The sequence below is a fragment of the Oryza glaberrima genome, chromosome 4 (assembly GCF_000147395.1).
Source record: "Oryza glaberrima chromosome 4, OglaRS2, whole genome shotgun sequence".
Classification (NCBI taxonomy): Eukaryota; Viridiplantae; Streptophyta; class Magnoliopsida; order Poales; family Poaceae; genus Oryza; species Oryza glaberrima.
This window is the reverse complement of record NC_068329.1, coordinates 3892608-3918588: the sequence shown is the minus strand read 5'-3', so window position 1 is coordinate 3918588 and position 25981 is coordinate 3892608. Positions and strand designations below refer to the sequence as shown.

At 41.4% G+C, this 25981-nt stretch overlaps 1 protein-coding gene across 6 annotated transcripts; it reads left to right on the top strand.

Moving 5' to 3' along the window:
• The first annotated feature begins 1860 nt into the window (after positions 1-1860).
• LOC127770358 (actin-related protein 9) lies at positions 1861-17509 on the top strand. Of its 6 annotated transcripts, none has more exons than XM_052296033.1 (21): positions 1861-1962; positions 2083-2155; positions 2519-2640; positions 2721-2780; positions 2857-2928; positions 4127-4229; positions 5098-5294; positions 6945-7065; positions 8009-8073; positions 9230-9319; positions 9464-9514; positions 10433-10564; positions 11205-11294; positions 11469-11539; positions 11620-11795; positions 11868-11911; positions 11997-12046; positions 12121-12166; positions 12427-12477; positions 13322-13468; positions 16915-17509. In XM_052296033.1, the coding sequence occupies exons 1-20, from the start codon at positions 1960-1962 to the stop codon at positions 13463-13465; spliced, it is 1761 nt and encodes a 586-aa protein (XP_052151993.1). In that variant the 5' UTR covers positions 1861-1959; the 3' UTR covers positions 13466-13468; positions 16915-17509. The 6 variants fall into 6 exon arrangements, with proteins under 6 accessions (XP_052151993.1, XP_052151989.1, XP_052151988.1 ...); XM_052296029.1 differs by having other exon boundaries at positions 5089-5294; positions 13322-13484; positions 16915-17507; XM_052296028.1 differs by having other exon boundaries at positions 5089-5294; positions 16915-17503.
• Positions 17510-25981: the final 8472 nt, after the last annotated feature.

Here is a 25981-nt window from a genome sequence, read left to right as displayed (position 1 = left end):
ACGTGGCGGTCTGGACCAAGTCTTTGTCCTACGTGGTGCTTACGTGGCATTAGAATAAAAACAAAAATAAAACAAATATGGGACCCATATGCCATTCACAAAAAAAAGTATTACGGGACCCACTAACAAGTGGGACCACATGTCATCCTCCCTCTCATTCCCTTCTTCCTCCCCCTCTCTCCCTTATCTCTCTCTCCCCCCGGCCTTTCTCTTCTCAGACGACGGCGGTGGAGAGAGGCGGCAGCAACGGCGGCGATCGGCAGCAGCTGTGGTGGTGGGGAGCGGCGGTGGCAGTGGAGAGCAGCCGAAGCACCAGCGCCATCACCTGTCGCCATCGCTGCCTCAATCCGAGCCACCGCCGCGTCGGGACGAGCGACGCTCGCCACGAGGCCGCCTCCTCTCGGCCGCCAACAGATGTCCCCGCGAAGAACTCCTCCTCGCGTCATCCTTCCTCAATGCCGCAACGCCTCCTATCCCCACCGCCACGCCACCAACCTCCTCCCTGTGCTGCTACTCCTTCTCTGCTCCTCCCCGCCGTCGGCATCGCCCCACGGCGGCCTCCTTCCTATGTCGCCATTTTTCCCCTTGCTCCCCACCACAGTCTGCATCACCGCAGCAACCTCCTTGCGCAGCCAGTCCTCAGTCCGGTAGGACCTCACTGTCGGCCCTTTTCCGACGCCGCCCGCCCTAAGCACTGCCTGCGGCAGCCTTCCCCACCGCGTTAGCCAACCTCTTCCAACTCGCCGCGCCGTCACTCGCCGATCGCCTCCCGCTCAAGCGCGCCCGCGAGTGGTGAGAAAGAGATTAGGCGGAGAGATTGAGAAGACTTAGTTTTTATTCTAATGCCACGCAGGCGCCACATAGGACAAAAACTTGGTTAAAACCGCCACGTCAACCAAAACCACCTCCAAAACCACCGAGTGGTTTTAATAGTTGGAGAAGTCAATATACCTAGTTTTGTGGTTGGAGAACATGAATCATACTCGGGCGATAGTTGAGGGAGTCAAAGTATAGTTTTTCCAACTTAGAAAAACAAAAGAAGATAAAACTGGGGAAATTTCGTTGGACCGGCTGGGCGAATTTTTTTTATTTATACATTTTTTATTAAAATATTTACAAAAATAATTTTTTGTTTAGAAAATTTACAAATCTAATCGCCCGCCGCCCTTTGGGAGGGCGATCTTCCAGAGGGCGGCAAGGGACCTAAATGCAAATTTTCCAGCACAACTTGTTAGCTCTATGATTTTACAATTTAAAATTATATTATATAAAGTCAGATGAAATAAAACTTTATATCAAAATTGTAGATCTCAAGGAGATCTACAACTTTGTAGTTAACAACTTTTTCATTTAAGATGTTTTAGATATCCAAATATTCGTTACAAAATATAAAACACATTTTAAAAAATCTCAACATTCCAAACGACATTGGATGGAGATAAGCTTTATATAAAAGTTGTAGATTTTGATGAGATCTATAACTTTGTAGTTTATCACTTCTCCATTCAAAATCATTTAGAGTATCGAATAAGTATTATTAGTTTTTAAGCAATTTAAACCGATGGAAAGGGTTTAAACACAAATATAAATTTTGCATTTAGGTCCCTTGCCGCCCTCTCAAAGGGCGGCGGGCGATTAGATTTGTAAATTTTCGAAAAAAAAAATTATGTTTTAAATATTTTAATAAAAAAATGTATAAATAAAAAAATTCCCGCCTGGGCCGGCTCGTGCTTGGGCCATTGCGTGCCGGCCCACAGCCCGAGCCGACGGCCCAAGCGCGGCACGGCCCACGGGCTGGCGTGCCGTGGCCGGGCCCCGGCCCATTTTAGCAGCTATACTCCCAGCGCCGCTCGGCCGCCGGCGACCACGAGCGCGTCCCCGACGAGGCTGTCGCCTCCGACTCCGGCGCTCCCTTCCCTTCCCTTCCGACGCGCGCGACGCCGTCTCCGGGGAGAAAATATGGTAGGCTCCCCATGGCTTCTCTCCCCTCTCAATCGCGGCCAAAATTCCACTGGGTTTTCTGCTACTTTTGAGCCATAAATCCCCGAGAAACCCTAACTAACAAGTGATTTTCCATCGCAGGATTACCTCAAGACGGTGGTTCCATCACAGCTGATGGCCGAGCGCGGCGCCAACCTCGTCGTCATCAACCCAGGTGCGCCCCTCCGGAAACCCTAGCCCCTGATATCAATCTGGTCATCCCCTCCTCTTTTGGGTGCTATTTCGTATGGCCAAGTCCTTCTTGAGATTCATGCCTTCCACCCTCCAATATCGAGAATATTTGGACGATTCGAATGGGTTGATGTGTTCTTTTGGATGAAAGAGTTGGAAGTAGTTGGACGAAATGCATAAAGCGCAACCGTATTAGTAAAGTAATTTTTGTGTGATAATTTTGTGGTTGTGTGCTGACAAATTATCTTCGCAGCAGCTAGGTGCCTGCCTTATCTAGATGCAGTTTTGCTGCCAGTTCAATTCGTAGTTGCTTTCAGCTGACCAATCAATTATCCGTGTTCTCTAGGATCTTCAAATGTGCGCATTGGGTTCGCAAGTCAGGATGTTCCATTCAATATACCGCACTGCATTGCTCGACATATCACTCAGCGGAAGGATGATACACCAAGGCTTTCTGTGCGAGACAAGGTGGTGCAAATATTGGGAGGTTTGTGATGCAATGCAATTTATCTTTATCCTAATTGAACGACATTCATGTTTATTTGCAGATGCTCAACTGCCATGCAACTCCATCGCAGAATGCAGAGCGGGAGAGGGCATATGATATTGTAAAAAGCAAACACTTGGCGTTGTTTCTTTTTGGATTATGTTTCTACTTGAGCTAATGAGGTGATAGACTTGCAGATTGCATCGCTGCTCAAAATACCCTTTTTGGATGAAGAAATGCCTTCAGCGAACCAGGCGTTACCTCCTAAGGTAGGACGCACGATCTTTAAGTCTTATCTATCTGGTTGTACGGTTATAGGCAATGAGAGTGAACTACAGAACTAGAGGAATCTGCTGAGAATATAGTAGCACATGTTCCACCCTACTGGATCAACTACAGTATTATTGGGTTTAAAAATTCGAGTTCCACCCTATTGCAAGATCCAGATGTCCTTTTGCTCTTGTATGGAACAAAAAGGCTTTAAGATGGGCTCATTATATTATGTCTTTGGTGTTGATGTTTTTTTCTTAGCAGCCAAATGTATGTTACATTATGTACAATTAAGTAAACTATGTGATCTTCTAATCCTTTACAAAGGACCCAACAAAATGACATGCACACATCTATGTAGATCAATTCACAAAAGATCACATGTTATGGAACTAAACATCACAACAACTAACTCCTTTTCATGAGTAAAGATATGCTCGGGCACTTTGGTCTTAATGCATAGCCATGATCAGGTGGGCCACAGAAATCCTGCTTCTTGCCCATCAGTGCCTTGATTGGGTGAGTTAGCACTTTTCAGTGAACAAAGAAAAATAGCATTGGTAGAGGGAGAAAATGGGGAGATAGAGTGGATATTGCTTGTTATCCTTTGTAAGCAATGATACCTCTCCTGCCTCTAAGCTGAAGGCAGAAACTAAAGAATAGCAGGAAGCTTATTCTTGTAAGTCGACTTCACCTAGATATGGTTCAGGATTGACACAATAAAACACTGTATTTCACTAATTAATATAAGCTCAAAATTCTAGTTCAATGTTAAGTCTATGTTTTTGCAAATAGATCCTTGATATCCAATATCCATGAAAAACTTGAGGGGCTATCAAATATATAAAATACTCATAGGGTGTGTTGAAAAGAGAAAATTGATAGTGACATTCATTTATATTGTACAGTGAATCTTTGAAAATATTGCAAAGTGAACTGATTAGTTCATCACTTTCTCCAACTCTTCTGGATTTATAGATTATTTTTGAATTATTCTTTTGTCTAATTTGAAATATACTTTTATCTTTTCATCTTTGGGTGTAGCTATAAATGACTACAACTGTTCGATTTTGCAGTATAGCTCTGTTAGATGGTTTGAGTGTTTGACATCAATGTTCTTGAGACCAAACTTGTTTTGTTTAATAAAGATCCTAGTGTTGTTTCTATATGCTGATATCATTGCATTTACCTCTTCAGATGGGACGTGTTGATGCCCTTTCTTCACAGCAAAACAAAGATGATAGTAAATTCACATGGACAGATGTAATGGACAGAAGTATTAAATCATCTACACCAATTGGTACTGTCTGATCATTTTGCTTGTTTTATGGGGACACTTCATTCTTTGTTTTCTCTTTTCATAGTTGTCCGTTAGCTGAAGCTAAATTGTATACTTTAAGTTAGGGCACTGTTTCTGTAGATATGCTTGTCCATTTGGAAGTTGTACATGAATGTTATTTGATATGGCTTATTTTATTTGACATTACAATTCATTTGTTATGCCTTATGTGGAACACCCCCAGCCAAATGGGTGGTAATCCTCAGATTGGAAGTTAACTTGGATTTGGGCAGTGTTTACACAATTGGAGTCAAATTCAAATGTAGAAACTTGGGGTCAAACCATTTGTGTGCGCATTTGTTGGAAAGGAGGGAAGAGGGCAGAATCCTATGCAAGCTGCCATGCGCGTATCAATGTCTGTGGCCTGTGCCTGAGCTTATGGCAGTAGTGAACTTTGTACTCTGTAGGACCATTGCATTATGATTTGTGGCTAGTTTAGCTGGAGCTTGGAGCGAGCTAGTTCTGTTATTTTGTTGGATTTAACTCTTATGTTTTGTTATGGTATTTCTTTCCCATTGGATATATTTGGATTGGAACTTTGCAGTAGCTATATTGATGTGGACATTGTACTTCAGAAACAATTGTAACTGTTATCTGAAAAGGTGGAAGCTTAGTCGAAATTTGCATCCCATTCTTTTTACATAGCATGTATCGTCTAGCTGCTTTAGATTATTGGATTGGGCATAGCATGGGTATTAGTGGATTTGTTTAATTCCAGGGAGATTAGAAGAGCAGTTTTGCATCAATAGTGAAGTAACCTATGTTTTACCTATACTATTTTATGATATCAATGTTTTGCTGAACTACTCAAATTGGTCAGAAAGGCCAGTTGACAAGGATGCTGACGTGGATCCCCTGCAAAGATCAACTCCTGACGATACTGAGCCTAATTCTGAAGAAAACATGTATAAAGAAATAATATTTGGAGAGGATGCTTTGAAAATCCCACCTTCTGAGTCATACTGTCTGAGTCACCCGATCAGGAGAGGCCATTTCAATATTTCTCAGGATTATTCATTACATCAGGTATTAGTATGTGACTTAATTATTATATGCCATTTTCCTTAGGCTCATTCAGTTATAAACTTATAGTAATGCTCCTTCTGGATGTAATTGACAACACAGCCATTTCAAATGATTAAGCTAGGTTGTGGTTACATTCAAGATAATCAGTAAGGAACGGAACATGATATTTGTTGGAACATTGTTTATTAAGTAAAAATGTATTAACTGATTTGCATTACAACTTCGGTAGAAAGGATTTGCTCAAATGTATTGAACAAAGCTGACGCCATCCACAAATCTGTTAGAAAATTTGGCAGAATCTCCCCTGTATTTAATTACATCCACGACAAACAGTTTATAAAAATAATTAAACATCACTTAACCCGTAGACATGATAGCACACAAACTCTCACAGTATAAAAGTAAACAATAATTACAAAGCCAAATGTGAACTATTCAAATATTAAGGAACTAAGTTTAGTTTAATTCTGTGAGCTGTGGAGATAAGGGGTGCTACTTCCTGCCCATACATACTGGATACCTAAAACCAAATAAAACAGGTGAGTATAATATACTCAGCAAGTATAGTATGGAACTACAGAATGGAAATAGAAAAACATACACACAGCAAATTGCAATAAAAAACACATTTTTCTTTCAAGACAAAGGATTCATTTTATTTTCTTTGAAACTCAGCAAGTATAGTGCCACTAGTAAGCCCTAGCTCTGCTTACTTGGCTTTGCTGGCAAATGCTCTAAAGATGTATTCACTCTTGTCCCGCCTATTGTTTCAAGGAAAAGAAAATTTTGTTTCAAAGACAAGAAAAATAATCTCTTTTGTCTTGAAAGAAAAAGAGTTAGTAGTTTTAGTGTGTTCTGTGTAGCACTCTAGGTTTGTGGATATGGTACCTAGGGTGTTATATTTCTCCATCTTAAAACACATATCAGGAACATGTTGAAACAAAGCGTTAGTATTTTCTTTGATCTCAATATCCCTTCATCACTTCTCTCTTTTTTTCTTTTTTTTTTCTTTTTTGTGATCTGCAATCAAGTCCAATATTGTTCGATGCTTTAGCATGCACCCAATTTCTCAGACCTACCCAAAATGGGTCAAGTGGTTCATCTTCTGAAAAAGCAATATACGTGATGAAGTACAATTGTGATGAAAGAATGAGATACTAACGTTCTGAATCCACTAGAATTATTATTTACACTTTCTGGTATCCATGCCTACTTACTGGTTCTTCTTCTTCTTTTTTCTGCATAATTAATAAAACAATTAATCAATCAGTTTATGCTGCTTGTAAGGCAGCATTTGTACAGCCTTGTAGTGCCATATTGTAATTTTAGGCACTGTTGATTTTGTGTTCAAAAGTTAAAAATTTATTCCAAATTATCTGTTATTTCTTCCTCAGTTTTTATCTCTGATGTGATGTATTTGTTTATGAATGACATACCATATAAAATGTTCAAAACAAAATCTGGCTATCAAATTTTTAGAAATATTAAAATCTGGATTTGATGGCTGATATTTTGTATGCCAAAAGAGAAAACTAAGTGACAACTCTTTATTTTGAATTTGTCATAAACCTGTGTATGCTGCCTTCTTTTTTCTTATGAACAGCATAGTATCACAATGCTAGACCATCTTTTTAATTAAAAAAAGTGCAGGTTTTAGAAGATTTGCGCACTATTTGGAACTGGATATTGACAGAAAAATTGCATATCAATCCAAGAGATCGGCATCTGTATTCTGCAATTCTTGTTCTAGGAGAGACATTTGATAACCGAGGTATTTCTTCTTTCAAGTACATATGTTTCCTTTGACTTGTCATTTTGGATATTAATGCAGTCCCCAATACTGTACCTTTGTCCTTAATGCTCTAGTTACTCCCTGTCCCAAAATATAACGGAAAAATCAACAATTTCAACATTTGACTAATAATAATTGAAGTAATATATGTTTAGTTCTATGCATGTGATGTTATTAAATTTGTATTTGAAAGTTCTTTCATAAGATGTTTATTTTGTAATTGTTACATAATATATTACGATGGGAATTATTTGTCAAAGCTCTTCGTTGGAGACCGTGTAAAAAAGTTATAGGTTTATATTTTGGGGCGGAATGAGTAAATGTTAGCAGAAATATTTTAAAACTATAAGCAAAGGATCTATCTGGTCTCACTACTGCGGGTTTAGATGGATCTTAACATTCTCACTATAAGCAAAGGATCTATTTGGTCTCACATGCTTTTCCTTTATTCTCTAGTTAGATGTTGGCAAAAAGTTTTAAAAGATAAGGAAAATTCTATTTAACCCCAAACTACCATGATGCTTAAACTTACAAAATCAGATCAAAGTGAATAAACCCTGAAATAGTTCTGGGTGGTGGTTTTGCCCTCATCTACTAGCACACAATATATTCATGTTCTGATGGCATCTTGTGCTATCTGTGATTTAGTCCACAACTCTGCCCTGTCTGCTTGACACTGGCAGTGAGAATCTGGAATGATCTTTCATAATACTGTTCTGCATTGAAGTAGTCTTGAATTGACAGATGAGGAAAATACTGGCCACAAAGTTGACATGTACCCTATCTTATGTTTGTTTTTAGTTTTTACCCTTTTACTATAAATTATATTGTATAATGCGTGTTGCATAACACTTTTGAGCAAGATTTTTCTTTTTGCTGATTTATCTGGTCAAAGGAAGTTAATTATTTTATTCCATTTCAGAAATCAAGGAAATGTTGTCAATCGTACTTTGCGATTTGGGTTTTAGCACAGCAGTGATACATCAGGTTAGCTTTTGCATCCAATCACTGGGCATTTTTCATTTTTCTTTCTTTTCACATTCTGGATGTAAGAATACTCTGTTTTACATGGAAGACCTAATTAATTGGATCGTTCATTTGTAAAGTGGGACAAATGAAACTCCACATATAAATTGATTTCCATGTACTACAGTACTATCTATTCCTCTGAAGTGCTCCAATAAGTGTGACAAGACACAAATTTGTAAAGATGGGATGCTAGAATTTTGTCATTTTGAAAGTTTGCATCATTTTTAAGGAACATTGGAATTGGTATGAAAGTACTTGGATGTACACTTGGAAAACCATTCTCCAAAAAGGGATATCATTTAGAATTGTACACTTCAATAGCCACAGGGTGGTTTCCACTATTCTGATGTTATTGTTGAGTTAATCAATGAAGGTTGTATTCACTGAATGGATTGTGTTGTGCTCCTGTGTTTATGCTTTGATGCATTATTGTCTTTGTTAATAACTAAATATACTGCTGAGAGAGTGGCCAACTTGTTAAAACAGTTGAGATATTTCGGTTGCAATGTGGATACTTTTCAGAGTTCAGATTTGTGCCAGAGCAGGAATTTTCTTAGCACAGCAGATATAGTTGCTGAACAGTTTTTTCTTGTACCTTCATTAGATAACATTTCAATGTTTGGTCCAATCCCAGAGTGGAACTAAGCCCTTAGCCTACTGCAAAAAGTACTGCTTGTAGCCCAGCTTGACACTGATTATAGATGCTAATTATTCTGGTTTTAAACCAGTCCATACTTCACCAGCGCACAAAATAAGGGACCCATGAACGTTTCATATTCTTGGGCTATATGAACGACAGAATTTCACATCTAAAAGCTAGGATTTAACTTGTTTTTTGTGCTCGAAATCTTAAGTTGACGCTGGCTCAGCTAGGGGACCAGCTGGTGGATTCTACCTTCTGTGTTCTTTTAGTAGTTATTGACTGATTGTCTGACAACAGGTTTAATGATTCTAATGCGGAACTACAAATTGAGACTGGTTAGGTTAGGGAACTTCCTACTTGCACGGCTGTATAAGGCTTGTAGAAGAATAGCCATTCAACCAAGTTATGTGTTTGATGATCCACAAGTTGAGACATTGAACATCCTTATTTCTTCTGTATATGCTTTGATAGGAAGCTCTAGCTGCAGCATTTGGAAATGGCTTGTCGACATCTTGTGTGGTCAACATTGGCGCGCAAATTACACAAGTAGTTTGTGTTGAGGTAATAACCGTAGCATTTTCTTTGGTCTTTCACTAGCCATTGAGAAATGAGGGTTGTATTCTTAAGTCGTAATATGAATAGCTTTTCTTTAGCTTTCTAGATACTGCTTACGTACCAATATATTGTCCTCCTTGATGTATGCAGGATGGTGTTGCTTTACCCCACACAGCCCTGGCGCTTCCATACGGTGGAGATGTATGCCCTAAATTATACTGTTTGACCTACACAACCAATCTTAGTTACTTTGGATAATCCGCCTTTTATGTTCATTCTATTTAATAGTTTATCATTACTATGAAAATTCATTGTTTGTGTTCATTGTATTGTATCACATTATATCATTTGTTTAGAGTATATCGCTATGGTCATGCAATCTGTGTAGACATCAATAATTTACTAGGAAGACCAAGCTTTAGCATTAAGTTTGTTACGATATTAAGTTTGCTTCTGCCTTTGGTTTATATTGTTTTTGTTTAGTGTTGGTTAACAAGTTTTCCTTTTTTTTCTTGTGTGTTTCTTTCTCCAATTTGTTATGCTAAATGGTCTGGTGCAACGCTGCTATCCACAACGCCATCTATACTTGTTATTCTTTGTTTTTACTTTTTTAGAGCTATTATTTGCTCCTATTTCAAAAAATATGTTTGTGCAGTTTCTGTGTAGCGATTTAGTCTGATATCAGTGTTTGAAACTAAAAGTAGACATTAAAAACTTCTCAGCGAGTCTAGTCTGGTTCTGTTTTTCTTTCACTGCTGCCAGTAACCAGTGAAAAATCTGCTGAAATATGGATTAGGATATTGAGTTGGTATTTGAAATATGACCAGAAACCATCTAGATAATTTTTCGCATCTGGGAATTTTGTTTCTTAGTCAAGTAATATAGGAAATTCCTGTACAATTTGAGATCGCCTCTGTTTTTCTGTCCCTGCTTTTAAAGGGGTTTTGTAGTTAGCACTAATTTGAGATTGTCTTTTCAATTAGTTATTTATGACATGATTATTTGATAGCACTGTTGTTGGTCTAATCAGTATTTACTTATCATCTTCCTTGCGGCAAGGCAGTCTGAGTTCTTTTTAATACATTACACATCAGCTTTGCTTTCCTTTTTCTTTTGTAGGACATATCTAGATGCCTTCTTTGGGTTCAACGTCGTCATCGCACATGGCCAAACTTCCAAACTGATCCAGTGAACAAGCCTATAGATATGCTAATGCTCAACAAACTAAAAGAGTCATACAGCCAGATAAGAGTAAGTGGCTTATACTTATTTGCATTCATTCTTATAAGGGCAACAGATGGCAGAGGTAGTGTGTGCTTCAGTTAACATTTCCATCTCCAGTGTATAGCAGATTGAAATTCAACATCTTCAGAACAACCACCAAAAAAGAACAATAAAAATATAACACCAGTAGCATTGAATAATGGTTTCTAATGTCACGGTATAGAATTCCTGTTATGCTTTAGGTGCAAATCTCTAGAATGACAATGAGTCGGTGATTTGGCTCGAGTGGTATATTTGTGTAGCTTGTATCATATGAGTTACTATTAGTCTTGTCTCCTGTCAGTTTTCGGCTCATCCCTTTACTTTTTCCGTAACTTTCATGAATATGTAAACACAAACTCATATCTGTAGTCTTATTTTCTTTATCATGAGTTGATCATCCAACAGCACAAAAATAAATTCAACATAAAAATGGATCTGGTTGCTTGTTTAGATTCTAGTTACATATCTTGTACTCACTTGTTTGAAAACAGTGTAATAAAATGGACAGAGCTATATTATGTTAAACAACAAAACAAAAGAGATCGTATATGAGGGATTACATATATATTTCAAAGGACAATTCGCACCTGAACCATGATCTCAACCTACATTTTCTTTTTCACAGAGTGGAAGTTTTGATGCTGTCAGTGTTGTTCATTCATATGAGCATGAAAAATCAGTTGGTCATCAGAAAACAAAGCTATCGGCTCTGAATGTAATCCATTACTATTTACTCCTCTCTTTCTCTTATGTGCTTATTTTTTCCTTTTTTGGGTTTATCATCAAATACTAGCACAGGTAGTTGAGCTACAGTCCAAGAACAATGCTGGTCTTCATTTCATTATTTCGTCTTAGTTGATTTATGTATGCCTTTTTTGTGATTAAATAGGTACCTCCTATGGGGCTACTTTATCCAAGGGTTCTTGTCCCAGAAGAATACCCCCCACCTCCTCGATCTTGGTAATATTTTGATTCATCTCGGTAGTTTGGGTATTGTGTGTTTGGATTTGATTACTTTACAGTAGTTTTTCTGCCTGCAGGTTCCAAGATTATGATGACATGTTAGAAGATACATGGCAAACAAGTGACAGTCTTTACTCAAGTGGGAATGGTGGGTTCGGTATGTGGGACAATTATCCGATGTTTCCCACCAGATTAAAAAAGTTTGATAACATCGGTCTTGTAGAAGCCATTGTTAGTAGTATCCTTTCGACAGGTAGTGTCTTTACTCTTCCTTATTATTTTGCTCCCCTTATCTTGAAACTTTTCTAACACCTGCTGACCACAGGACGTATTGAGCTTCAAAGGAAGCTATTCTGCAGCATTCAGCTGGTAAAGTACCAGGCGTCTTTTTAGTCAATACTTCAACACTGTTAATTCAAAGTAAGTTGAGAGGAGTGCTTATGTGGCTTTTCAGGTTGGTGGTACAGCTTCAACAGCAGGCCTTGCACCAGTTCTAGAACAAAGGTTTGCCACTGGAGTCATTTTTCAAAAGACTATAAATGTGCTGCTGTGTGTAACAATTCATATGTTTTGTTCAGGGTTCTCAATACTATTCCATCAAATCAACCGATAGAGAAAGCAGAGGTATGTTCTTTCAAACTAAGAATGTGAACAAGTTTTTAAGTACAAATGCACACTCCAATTCTTGAAAATAACTTGCAAGTTCTATGATAGGTTCATTTCTGACTAATATATTCTATGATAGGTTCATTTCCATCTATCACATGGTTGTGACAGCATCTTGGTGTCCAAGGAGGGGCCGCTCGAGAGCCATGGTCACTAAAGATGCTGTGATAACCATGGCCCATCATTTCTTTGTTATTAATCTCATCTAATATTGATAGGTATTACAGTCGAGGAGTTATCCATTATTTGTCCCATGGAAAGGTGGTGTGGTAAGTTACATCTATCTTCAGTCTGGTGCTCTCCTATTTCTTGTAAGACAAACTAATGAAATCATTACATATTACATGATAATTTATATTTTCAGTACATTTTCCTTATTGTTCAAATGCATTTCATTTTAAGGGAACTTTTGGAATGAACATGATCATATGTTAATCTCACTATTTGATTATGTACTTCATTTCCCCTTCCTATAGTCATATGATGCTTTATTTATTATTCCCAAAAGTAGTAACTGGTAATGTAGTATCAATCTAGTAGAAATACAAATATATCTAGCACTTAATTGGAAAGGATGTTACACATTGGCAAACTCAAATGGAGTGTCAATGTCCCCTTAGGTGGGAAATAGACAAATCTTAACTACATACTTGTGTGCATCATGAGCCAAAGAATAAATCCACTGAAAGAATATTCAGTTGATAACCTGGTACAAATCCTGAACAAGTGTTTTTCAGGTGTTAAGGTGACATACCCCTTGTTTTTGTGCCACGTATCTTAACATACTTTTGCTTGCTTATATAAGCATATTGGTGAAATCATTGGTGAAGTTTGACAGATTATGGTAATCGAAGAAATCCAAAGCAAGAAAGCAATTTACTTAACATAAAATAATGTCATCTAATTGGAAACTTCAGAATAATAGATTTAAAGAGGCTCACTAAATAGGTGGATCCATCTTTAAATTATTTAAATGCTTTATATTTTGCCAGTTTATGCCACATGTTCTTAATGTAAAAAGCATGCAAATGTGTGCAGTGTTGTTTTGCTCCTTTTTATTTTCCCCCTTTTTGCGCTCTTATATTTCAAATTCATAAGCCCTAACTTGTACAGATTTTGGGCGTACTTGATATTGGTCGTGATGCTTGGATACATAGAGAAGATTGGGCTAAAAATGGTGTCCACATAGGGAGTGGGAGAAAATATAGGGATTCTTATTTTCTTCAGGCACAGGCAATGTGTTACTACAATTCATAACAGGTATCTCTCCACCCTGGTGAGCGCCATGTACTTGTCCCTGTCGTCATTTCCATGCTCAGAGCCTCAGTTATGTTATTTCTTGGTCAATTCTGTAGTTATAAACTTATAATCTACATTTGAGCTATCATGTAGGAAATTTTAAGTGGAAATTTTAGTCTGCCTTTTTAAGGGATAGCATGATTTTGTTTCACAGTTACATCATATATTTCTTTATAACAATTGGAGGCTCTCCTGGAAGCGACCACAAATTTTGAGGCCGAAAACTAGATATCCCCACATTAATCTGTAAAACTAAAAATCTATCCATCTATGACATCTACAACTGTATGGTAAATGTACTGATTACAAATATACAGTCTTTCCTAACACATGAACCGATATACGACTCTAGCATGGTATCTTGGTTAGATTTGATTGTTGGAACCACTAAGTTGTTGAGTCGATTTTGTAGCATATAAAGGACACTAAAGAAATTTTAGTTAAAATATGCACGGGTTAAAGGCTAGGCTGGTTTTTTTTTTTAATAAAACGCATGAGAGCTGCGCTTCATTTCATTAAGAAGGAAAAACAAATCACCCATACAACCAAGGGCTCGTGATCCCTTCCCAAAACACATCCGCAAATAGTGCCCTTTGGTTAGTGACCTACAAAGGAAAACTTGAGCGCAAGAGCTCCAGCCAGGCACCATAGCCTTAGCTTCTGTTGACACTGCCTGCAACACCTCCATGATGTTTGGAATTGATCCGTTGAAAACACAAGTCATTACGCTGTTTCCATATTTTGCAAGCAACTAGGGTAATGAATGAAGTCACCCCCTTATTTTGCTCCTTAGGAACATCCTTGACAGCTTTCCACGACTGTTTAGCAAAACGAGTTACTGAAGGTTGAGGGGCAGCACCGGTCAGCTTCAAGAAAATCTAGGTCCAAACTTGCTGAGAGAAGACACATGAGACAAGGATGTGCTCGATGGTTTCATCCTCTTGATCACATAGTGGGCAGGTTGTCAGGTGCACTAGTCCGTGTTTGTCAAGACAGTCCGCTAGTATACAGCTTAAACACTAAGCTATATAATTCATTTTCTAAACATGGTATACAGTGCCAATTTTAAATCATTTATCTTAACTAATTAAAATATTCTTAATTTTCCTTTCGTCACCTAATTTTCGTCCGTATACGCAATTTTTTTCACTTGTCTGTGTGCGATCCTCTCCCAAAATTTTGGTTCATCAGTCCGTGAGATTGAGACTGCGTCGCTCCCGTCCGGTACGCGCATACAGGAGATCAAATCCGATCCATCTGAGCCAAGAAGCATGGAAACGAGAGAAACTGAATCACAAAATCACAAATCCAACAACAATGAATCAAAATCATCCCAAAAAATTAAATCACAAGAATTAAATCACCGGGGCCACTGCGTATCCGAGGCCAAGCATGCCGCTGCCCTCAGGCCGTCATGGCTTGTCTGCGCGCTGCCGTGTGCCACGAGGAGGGTGCACTCACGGATTCACAGCCGATTCATCAAAATTCACCTCGTCGGCTAGCCGATTCATCACAGATTCAATCACAAGGAAGGGGAAAATCAAAAGGAGGAAAAAACTGCAAAAAAAAAATCTCTTAAAACATTCATCACAAAAAGGAAATCACAAGGAGGGGGATGGAGGAGCGTGCTCCTCACCGCCACCCGCAACCGCGCTCGTCGCCAGGGAAGGGGGCCGCCGCAACGAGGAGGACGGGGTGGACCTGGTGGCCGACCGGAGCGCCTCCCCCCTCCGATCGTCCCACCATCTCCATCTTCACCTCCCGCTCAGAGCTGCTCCCACTGCTCGCCAACACCACTGTTCGCTGCTCGCAAAGGACATGATGCCACCGCCGCTCCGGTTGCCTGTTGCTCGTGGAGGACGAGGACACCGCACCTGTTGCTCGCCAACGCCGTCGCTGCTGTTGCTGGCTTGCTGCTCGCCAAGGCCGAGGACGCCATCGCTCCTGCGTGTTGTGAGAAGGGAGAAAGGATAGAAGAAAGAATGGCTGTGGAGTGTGGATGGTAGGAGATAAGGTAGAGAGAGAATAGAGAAGGGGTAAGAGAGATAAGAGTTTTTTTTTGACACGTGGTAGGGAGGAGCTGAGATAATAAAGCAGGAGTTGGGTTGGTGGATAGACTTGAGGTAATTTTTGCTTGGCTCCTATTCTTGTTTTCTGTACCGATTATTTTTTACAACCGGAATCAATGTTTATCTCATACTCTTATCAGTCCGTTAACTTGAATTGCACATGGGGAAGAAAGAAGAGCGAGGATAGAAGAAAATGGAACTGACATGTGAGTCCCACGGCTGGGGTCTGACGGAAAACTCGACGGAGTGGCACAATTCTAATTTCCCCAAATTCCAGTGGCATACAGCCGATATCGTGAATAGTAGTGACATTTATCTAAAATGACATATTTGTAGTGACATTTTAATCGCCTCTTGCTCAGACTCAGAGAGAAGCACCCGTAGAAGTAGCGGTAAAGGAGGTCGTCGCACATGGGTGCGGAATATAGGGGAGGCGACTGGAGCGTCAAAGAGGCTATCGCCATCGGATCCACCCGTGGGAAGCCGTGGGAGGGCGCCGCCACCGCCTTTGCTCATGGTGGGGGAGGGCGTCGCCGTTGCTGTCCGCGGTGGGGTAGGGCGCCGCCAAATGGGCCGCACGTACCTAGCAAAAGAAGCCACAAGTTTGGGCCGGGCTAAAATCAATGTTTTCTCTCTCTCAGTAATTTTAAGTTTTTTTTTTATTTTCAGAAATAGTATTAGTACCATTTTAATTGTTTATGAGTACTTATTAATTTAATTCTAGCTAAATTGAACCAACGAGAAATTTGGCTAGATGTTTCTTATGACATGGATTTATTTTCCGATCAACGTTGATTATAAATTTGTATACATTTCATTTCTGTTCATGTTTCTTAATTATTTACACCAACAGTGATGTAATTCAAGAATTATTTCTGTTTAACTATGTAATTAGTTGAGACAACACAATGATGAGATCTCATTATGGTGATTATTGATAGCTACAAGACTAGATCACTAGTAAATAGCTAGGTTGTGTCCTGACTGCTGTGTGCAGTTGCTCCTCCTGAGATGGGTCCTCTTGCTCTTTTTTGAGCTTGAATAGATTTGCTTTTACTGACTAAAATTTCCAAACCAATCTTGAGGGCTTCTTTTGAAGCCTTCTAATTATTTGCAAAGATATGACCTTCAGAAATTCTCTTGCTGCCACTGTATTTGTACAAAACCAATATTAGGTTTATAAAAATGCAGAAATTAACTTCATGATTTTGTAGGAGATATTTTTGACAAGTGCTTTTTTTAGGGATGACAAGTTTAAACTGCGATATTTTTTATAATATTTTTACAACCGAATTCCTAACCAATACAAGATTTACTTATATTTGTTTTTTTTCACAGGTAATTTTTATGAAGACTGTCATGGGATGTAGGGTGAATTGAGTGCACTTCATGGTGGAAACCTTTGGATATAGCAGAAGGTTCATCAAGAAGGGACCCGGATGTACTGACCCTTCAGTTAGAAGTAGCATTGCATGTAGAACATCTATTTTCACAGTAATCTACTAACCCTGTAACTCGTATTGTCGCATCAGGATACACCTCCATGAGATCGTGTAGACATGCTTTGTGAGGTCAGGAAATTGTATGCTGTGCATGAGTTGCATCCGTTATTCTTGACATATCATTTGTTCCTCTTATGATTTAATCTGATGGTGGCATGGTGCATGTTTATCATTTAATCTGATAGATTTTTTTTTACCATCATTTGTGCACCGATAAGATAGTTGATTTGAACTGCACCAGTCAACAGCAATTATATGCGAGTGAACTAGGTCTTACTATCACAAGTCCTAGAATATACAAACAATTCCTTTCATGGATACCATGAGATAATTTTCATGCACACATGCCACCACCAGAAATAAGGCAGGTCCAGTCTAGAAAACTTTGGTGTTATACAATTTCTGCATATGTATTTGTAGCTGTTCACAATGCAATTGCTTTTTCTTTTTCTCATTCATATTGCACTTTCTTCGACGGGCCGTCAGGCGAGAGGCAGCATGACCGAAGCTGAATTCTCCTGGCACCAATGTCACCTCAAGCTCGATCACAACCTCTCCGGTGTTGCTCGCGCACGTTGGTCACCGTGTGCTGGACGAGGACAGTGACCCTCACGCAGCCGCTCCGGTGGCGCGCGGCTTGGACATCGCCGGCGCCGAGCTGCGGCAATGAGCAGAGGAAGCCAGGAAGGTGATCTAGACGACGACCCCGGGATGGAGCGCTAGCTCCCGCAGGGTTGATGATTATGAACCCGGCGTCGTCGCTGGCTGGTGCAGCGCGTCGACATCGGTGGTCTCCTCGTATTGTTTTCTTCCTTCGAAGCGCCAACTGGCGACGTTAGGGCGCCGTCGGGATAAAAGCCAATGGTGATTAATTAAGTATTAGCTTAAAAACTTGAAAAATAGATTAATATAATTTTTTTAAGCAACTTTACTACATAAAACTTTTGAAAAAAAAATACTGTTTAGAAATTTAAAAAACGTGCTCACGAAAAAAGAGGTTTGTGAGTTGGGAAAGAAGGGGAAAGAACACAACCTTATTCTACAATACCCATTGGTTTTATCCGCTTCATTTCTTCATTCACATCAAGATTCATCACCCTTGCGGTATAATTCATATATTGGATCAACTTGACGTCCCAGGCAACATCCAAATAGATAAAGTCATCAGTGACAAGGCCTAGATGGTTATCATTCATCTTCCAACTACCGATAATAGCTGGATTTGTGAGTTTGTATTCCCCACAAACAATTTTCTCAAAATCTCTTGCACCCTCCCAGAGCGTCCTCACGCACCTTGGTCCACGACGCCCGCCCCTGCGTCCATGACTACTCCTTGGCGCCCCTTGCGCGCTCTACCACCTCTATGGCTCGGCTACCTCGACATCAGCTTCCCAACTTCGGCTGCACCGACCATGACTACTCTACGCACGGCTTCATTGACCATGGCTCCATCGCACTTTTCGCTTCGGCTACATCGACTATGGTACAAAGCGCTATCATCCGTATTGAGCATTTTTGCTGGTTTCTTCTCCAATTCAAGTGTCTGCACTGCTCACGCTTGTACTGCCAGGGGGGGTGTTAGAGTATGTAGGCAAGATCGTATTGTATAACGTTTGCTATGGTAGAATAGGATTAGTTTCCATCTCTATCTCTCTGAGTTTACTTAAGATCCAATACATGCATTCCTATAAATACCGACCCCCGAGCCTCAATATAACGTGTCAATATTCGTAGTATTTCTCTCCTTCCTATACTATGACTATCCAACAATATCCACCTCGAAATTCTCTGATGAGGGGAACAAAGAGTCATACCAGATGGTATTGTCGATGATATTGCTAACAGGGCTCAATGGACCTAAGCAAGTAGTCTGCCTTGAGCAGGGCCCTGTGATGAGGAGCCCAAAAATCTTCCATTGGTAGCCGAGAAAGTGCCTTGAGATAAAGATTGAGGATTCTGTCAAGAAGAACACTTCGCAGTGATTCATTCAACCTGCTGTCTGCTGGCACACTGTCAGTACTAGCATCCATGTCCAAGCGATGAAGCCGTTGAGCAACAAAATCCATGGGTTAGCGTCCGATTTCTTGAGCTTGAGTGGCTGCTTCTGGAGCAATCCTGACAAGCAGCACAAATCCTGAACAGAGAGGCTTGCGACTGAATGATTCTTGTGGCGGATGAGATGATGCTGCCAAGATGAGAGGCGAGCGCGAATGAGCCGGTGAGGAAGGCATCGATGTCGGTCGGGTTGCCTGGACGAACACGCGTCGATGAGAGAGGAAGCGGAAGTATGATACGAGGAAGGCGATGAGGCCATGGAGAGAGCACTCCGTGACGGTGCGTGCCTCGGGGGGGAGAAGGGCAGTCCCGTCACCGGCGACGGCGACAATCTTGGAGAGGATCTCATCCCTCGACGCCGCCGTGGCTGCTCTGGAACTCACATCTCCTCTTCTGCTCCTCCTCTTCCGCTTCAGCTTCTTCTTGCCATTGAGTTAGTGGTTTTATGCAACATTAATAAACAATATTATACTTAGAACATGAAGTTGAAATCGCTAGTAATCGCGGATCATCATGCAACGGTGAATATGTACCCGGATCCTGTACACACCACCCATCACACCATGGGAATTGGTTTCGCCCGAAGCATCGGATCACGAGAGAAAAGAACTAACTGTTTACACCCAAATTTAGCACCTATGAACGAAATAGAGGAAAATTGCTAAAGTTTGGAAAGTGCCGGGTTTTCTTCACAGGGCCAGTCAGACCGCCGGTATATGAGCGGTCTGACTGCGGCCTGAACTCCGGTCTGACCACAATTATGTGGCCGGTCAGACCGTCAGGGTTCGAGCCCGAGTCTATTTTCGTCGGGTCTCGGGTTTCCTTGCTTGGAAAGGCATTTTCGGGTTTCCTTTGGTTTCTATTCTGAGTTGGACGTGGAGGAGGACCTGTAGAGGGCAAAACCAACCCCTATTTAAGGGACAAGGCCGGTTCAATTGTAATCCCCCGAGCATACAATCCAGTTGAATCGCCTTTTCTTTTACCTTTACTTTTTAGCCATATTTTCTATTTTATCATAGTTTTAGTCCATCTTTGTCGATTTGCGCCGTAAATCGTCCGCCGCCGCCATGAGAGTGCGACACCTCTTTATAGGTTTGTCCTGAAAACCTTCCATTTTGCCCACGAGACGGATAGTTATCTCATATCAATCTACATTGGCCTAGAGGCTGATTTTGATCTCTAAATCAGCTTCACTAGCCGGTTTAGCCGTTTTCTACAAAAACCCATCTTGATTTGACCTTTTGGCTAGACCGAGGTGGTTGGCGATTCCATATCACCGCAAGGCGTTTAGGTGTTGCGATCGTGCTTGTCAACTTGTCACAAAAAGTTCCCAACACTAACGACCTGTTGAGGACATCAACACCATTGATACATCCACGTCCCCACAAGTACAACTTTATGGTCCTATTACCCGCGTTCGTACACGTCAACTTAACTATCAGGTGAGTTCTTTCTTGAGTTCATGTTCCTCTTCTTTATACCCCGGAGACGTGTGCACTCTTGTTTTACTTAGGAACGATGGAGAGGATCCAAAGGGAAGAGGATTCGCGCGGGGTGGATTCGGATTGCAGGACAACGCTAATTTCTGACGGCTGCCAGGACTTCATGCGAACTCCGATTTGTGCGTGCAAGTACTTCATGGAAAGCTTATCAGGTCTACTTTCAAATGGATCCAGCCACATGTCCATATCTATTCTGGAGCGGCCGCAATTTTCATTTTACTCCCGACTGTTTTCTGTCCATGGTGCTGCGTCACCTCTTTTGGCCCAATGGATTGTGTATCAAGTTGGGCCCATTAGGGGCACGTCCTAGGGTTTGAACACGACCCTGTGGTCGTTCTTCCCTTCTTCTTATACCTCTAGCCACCGCCAAGAACACTTTGATTTTGTTTAGATCAAAGTATAGCGTCACTACTTTGCTGAGTTGATCTCGTGATCGATTAGATCGCCGAATTGCTTGTTACTGAACCCCACTTGTTACTGTTGTTGATTCAATCCAATATCTTTGATTCGCAAATTGAGTTGCTTGTTCATCTTGTTCTTGCTGGTTCTCGATTGCTTGCAGGAACAAATACCCTCGTGGTTGGGTGATTGTGCATCCATCAAGATTCACGACCGCCTCTGGAATTGGTGTAACGATTGCTAAGACACAACATCCCTGGATAGTTGTAGTCGTATCGCCAACGTCGCTCCATCCAATCGTCTTATCCCTCTCATTGAAAGATCGGGACACCCTCGCGCACATCACCTGTTTGGTTGGAGGGAGTTGGTGATAGGGAATGGGAGTTTAGGTTATCTGAGAGTTTAAGCCTGTAATTTGGTTGGAAGACATGGGAATTCGAGAGGGTTTGGGATAGGGAATTAAGGGGTCCAACTCTCACCGATCCCTTACCAGGGGCATGTTAATTCGTGCGACTCGGAGGGAATTCGACGCGAAAACAAAACCAAGGATGGGGACTAAAAATGTAACTCTCATGACCAATCCCACCATCAATCCCCTCCTTCAAACTCCCATTCACTTTCCCTTCTCTTGCCGTATAGGCCCTAAGGAAAGGCTAGTGATGTGCCACTATATGGAGAGGAATTACCTCATTCGTCCACGCGAACTAGCTATCAACATGAAATGAATTGAGTGAATAAGGCAGAAAAGAAAAAAAAAATCTCTAGACACTACCTGCTCCCCTTCGAGTCCAAGTATCAGGTGAGCGCTATCACCATTTGGCCTTCACCAAATTTTTGGTGTTGGTAAATGCACCTATGCCACTTGGCTCGCACACGCAACCCTGCCCCGAGTTCTGTTCTCCTTTCGTTCTCTTCTTTCTTTTTGGCCGAGAATTTCAGGTTGAGATATCTGCTTATCAGTGAAATTTCAAACCGAAATTTAAATCCTTGACTATAACTAGTGAAGACGGCAAAACATACCCCAAGAAATTTATGAACCACAGCTAGCTAGTGAAGACATTAAAAAAACCTAAGTGATTAAATCCCTAACAACAACTAGCGAAGGCGGCAAAACAAACCCCAAGAAAGATAGCTAGCTAGTGAAGACATTAAAAAAACCTAAGAAATCCAAGAATGACAGCTAGTGAAGAAAAGAAAATGCAGTGTGGACAAGAGGCTGGGTACATTTTCTTGAGCGGGTTAGCTAGCTCGTGAAGACATTAAAAAAACCCAAAAAGTTTATGAATGATAGATTGAGCGGGTTAGCTAGCTGGTGAAGACATTAAAAAAACCCAAGAAGTTTATAAATGACAGAGAGAAGGAAAAAAATGTGGAGTTGATATTTTCTTGAGCGGGTTAGCTAGCTGGTGAAGGCATTAAAAAAACCCAAAAAGTTTATGAATGACATATTGAGCGGGTTAGCTTGCTGGTGAAGACATTAAAAAAACCCAAGAAGTTTATGAATGACACAGAGAAGAAAAAAATGTGGAGTTGACAAGAGGCTGGGTACGTTTTCTCTAGCTAGGAGGCCGAAATCCAGTTTGGGCGGGCTGACTTGCTGCCACAATTCCAAACCATTTACGACGCCAGCACATTTTTTACTTTGTGTGGGGTCGAACCCTTGCAGGGCTCCCTTAAAATGAGGGTGTCTCTCCCTTATTAAGGGACTTTTAGATTTGGTGTTACTAGGAAACGACTAGCACAATTGCCAACTCCATGCCCCCCAAAGCATGGGGTTACAAGTCCGCACTACCAGACCAGGCAGCTAAGATTGAGATACGCCCTCTTTTATGTGGCTTCAACACAATAAAAATTCACGGTATGGTACTAATTAAAAAGAGGGGTTCCAGCGAGTACGATACCGTCTCCAACTCCCCCATCGGCGTGCTAACCCGCGCGGGCTCGACGACATACGCGGATTGGAGCGAGCTAGCAGAAGTAGCAGCTGGGACGCATGACAGAGAGACCTGATTGCAGTTTGATCGCAGTTGCGTCGCGATCAGATCGATCGATGTCACGTACGTGCAATAATATCCAATTCAGTTCGGCGCAACTGATCATGCATGCATGATTCATGCATTAGAACGATCGACCCCCATGTTTTCGTAGACCTTTATGTGTGCTAGCTGTGCGTATATATGCGTTTCTTACGCCAAACGAGACGTACGAGAGCTTTTGCGTCCTCCAGCTGGTTGTTCTTTGTAGGTTGTTGCTAGCGGCTTGCATGCAATGGGCATGCAGAATTGCAGGTGGTGATCACGTTCAGGTGTTTGCAATGGTACCAACGCAATTAGCTAGGAAATTAAAACCGCCTAGCCGTGATTTGTGGATCAGGTGACGCCGTGCGAATCCGAGGCGATCGATGTACTCCTCGGTCCTCGCCCACCAGCAGAGGGGAGGGGAGTGCCGGATTCCTGTGGAATAACCAGCCATCCAAGCCAGCGGCAAAACTCCTCTTCATTTAAAAAAACACAGGGGCAAAATTGCAAACTTTATGTTTCTCTGAACAATTTTTGCTAACCATCTCTTTTGTGTGTACCAGATCTGCTGCCTAGAAAGTTAGTTATTCATCTTGGTGCATCTGGCTAGATCCTTATATTGGTTAAAAAAGACTTTCATGAAAACAGAAGGAACTTATCAGGCTTTTATTTTTATTTTATTATCATCCTTGCTTACTGACGTGTTGTCACAATCAGAGCAAACCTCTTGCGGGTCTGCATTTATGAGATATAAACATGCTCAGCACAAGTAATGCAGACTAAATTGGAGTTTTTTTATTTGTTGAGAAATTCCTCATAGAAATTGGTTGACCTAACATTCTGGATGATGTGGACATCACTACCTCGGATACACACAACAATCTTCCAACGGTCATTCAAGGACCGATAACAAGAGCTCGTGCACGACAATTAAATTTAGAGGTGAGCTCGTTCTTATGTTCCTCTTTGTATGAATTCGAGAATAGATTGCTACCTAATGATTATATTGTGATTAGGAACAATGGAGGGAACAAGGAGACACTTGGAGAAGGACTTAGAGCCATGGAGGATCATCGAGGACGTCCAAGTCAAGGTGGAGGCCCAAACCAAGTCGACGTCAGGTGTAACTCGGAGTCTAGGACCAGTCTGCACTAAAACGGGCGCCCAGGTCGCATACGTGCTCGGATTGGGGCGTTCTTTAGTGGATGGAAAGCTAAGAAGATAACATTTCCATTGGTTTTGGTCGCACGTCCAAATTCTTTCCGAGTCAATGGGAATTGACCGAACAAGTTGACGTCCAAGATCTGTCCCGGTGCTGCGTCACCGTATTTGGGCCTTTGGCCCATGTATCGTGTTGGAACCCATTAGGGTTGCGTCGAGAGGGGGTTGCACGACCCTAAACTCTATATATCAGTACCCGCCGCCATCTTTAGGTTTTTGGGTTTTGCTTAGATTAATATGTCAAGAACAGTTTCGCCGCTAGATCGATTTGTAAGACCCCAACTCATGAACTTAATCATTCATCTGCAATTTTGGTTGTTTTCTATCTCGTTCTTGTTTGTGTTCTTCGATTGGCAAACAGGGATTAGCCTTCTCGGCGAGGTCATCCGCGTTTCGACACGGGTGATAACTAGAGGAGACGTGGTGCTGCGATTACGGGGCTCAAGAGCGTGCGCGTTCAAGAAGCCGGATCGATTTGTGTCGCGACTCCGCCCAAATCGTTGTTTATCAGAACCTTTCGGAAGATCGGAAACCCTAGTGCACATCACTAGTGGCGGACACTTAGGCCCTGTTTAATTCCCCCAATAACTTTTTGCAAAAATACCATATCGAATCTTTAGACACATGTATGGAACATTAAATATAGATAAAAAGAAAAACTAATTGCATAGTTTTTTCATTCGTGTCTAAAAACCCTTTCCGACATCCGGTTAAACGTCAGATGTGACACTCAAAAATTTTCATTTCACCTACTAAACAGGCCCTTAAAATTGTCCTACCATCGACAACAAAATGTTTGACTAAGAGTGTTGGCGATTGTTTATGCGGCACTCAATCGAACATCTCCTGTGCAGGACAAAATAGTTTTGCTCTCGTTCATCGTAGCCAAAATCAAATAGGCAAAAGAAAATAATGAACTGGGAGGGAGAAGAAACTGAAACTGGACAGCAGAAGCAAACTTGCCATAGAGCTATGGAGACCGGACGTGAGGGCCGGTATAGGAAACGGTGTTGGTGTGAGAGCGAGCCCACGGACCGGGCGGCGCGACGGAGACTAGCGGGGATAGGGGTGAGGTGGTGTGACGATGACCTGATGAAGTCTCGGTGGATAACGGACAGTGACGTGATCTATGGTGAGGCGAGCTCGAGAGAGACAGTGACCTGGTGGAGGTGAATCGGTGACGGCGCTAGGACGAGTTGGTGCGGCGAGCAGAGGAGGCAGATGGGGCGATGTGCGGAGGAAGGTTGCGAAGGAAAAGGGATGGCGATTGATTTGCGCGTGGAAGGAAATCGACAATCGAGTGCGTGATTTTTCACCGGTAACCCCGTGTGGGTGTGGCCGTGTTTGCGCGATCTGTGAGGAGGCGAGAGGGGGACCGTAGGTGCCGTTAGGATTCGATGATTTTGGGTCGTTGGATTTGATGAAAAAGGTTTGTAGAATTATATTTGGTGAACTATGGAGTAGATAGACAGAGGACAGTTTGAAACTAAGAATATTATTATATATTTTTTTCTCATTGTTATTACTTATTAAGTTGGCCCTCTTATATTTTTAATTCTGGCTCTATTACTCTTGGAGTTAAATTTAAAAATTGAAACCCTGCCAAACATATCAGAGCAAGTTTAATAGTATATCCAACTACTAAGGGTGTGTTCGTTCCATGGACAATGAGTGAGATAGCACATCGTTTTCCGCGCGCACGCTTCCC

Excerpts from the sequence above, each read along its gene's own strand:
- LOC127770358 (XM_052296029.1), top strand. Across the intron at positions 2,156-2,518 it reads CCTCGTCGTCATCAACCCAG|GATCTTCAAATGTGCGCATT; the intron begins GTGCGCCCCTCC and ends CGTGTTCTCTAG. Across the intron at positions 11,912-11,996 it reads TATTCTGCAGCATTCAGCTG|GTTGGTGGTACAGCTTCAAC; the intron begins GTAAAGTACCAG and ends GTGGCTTTTCAG.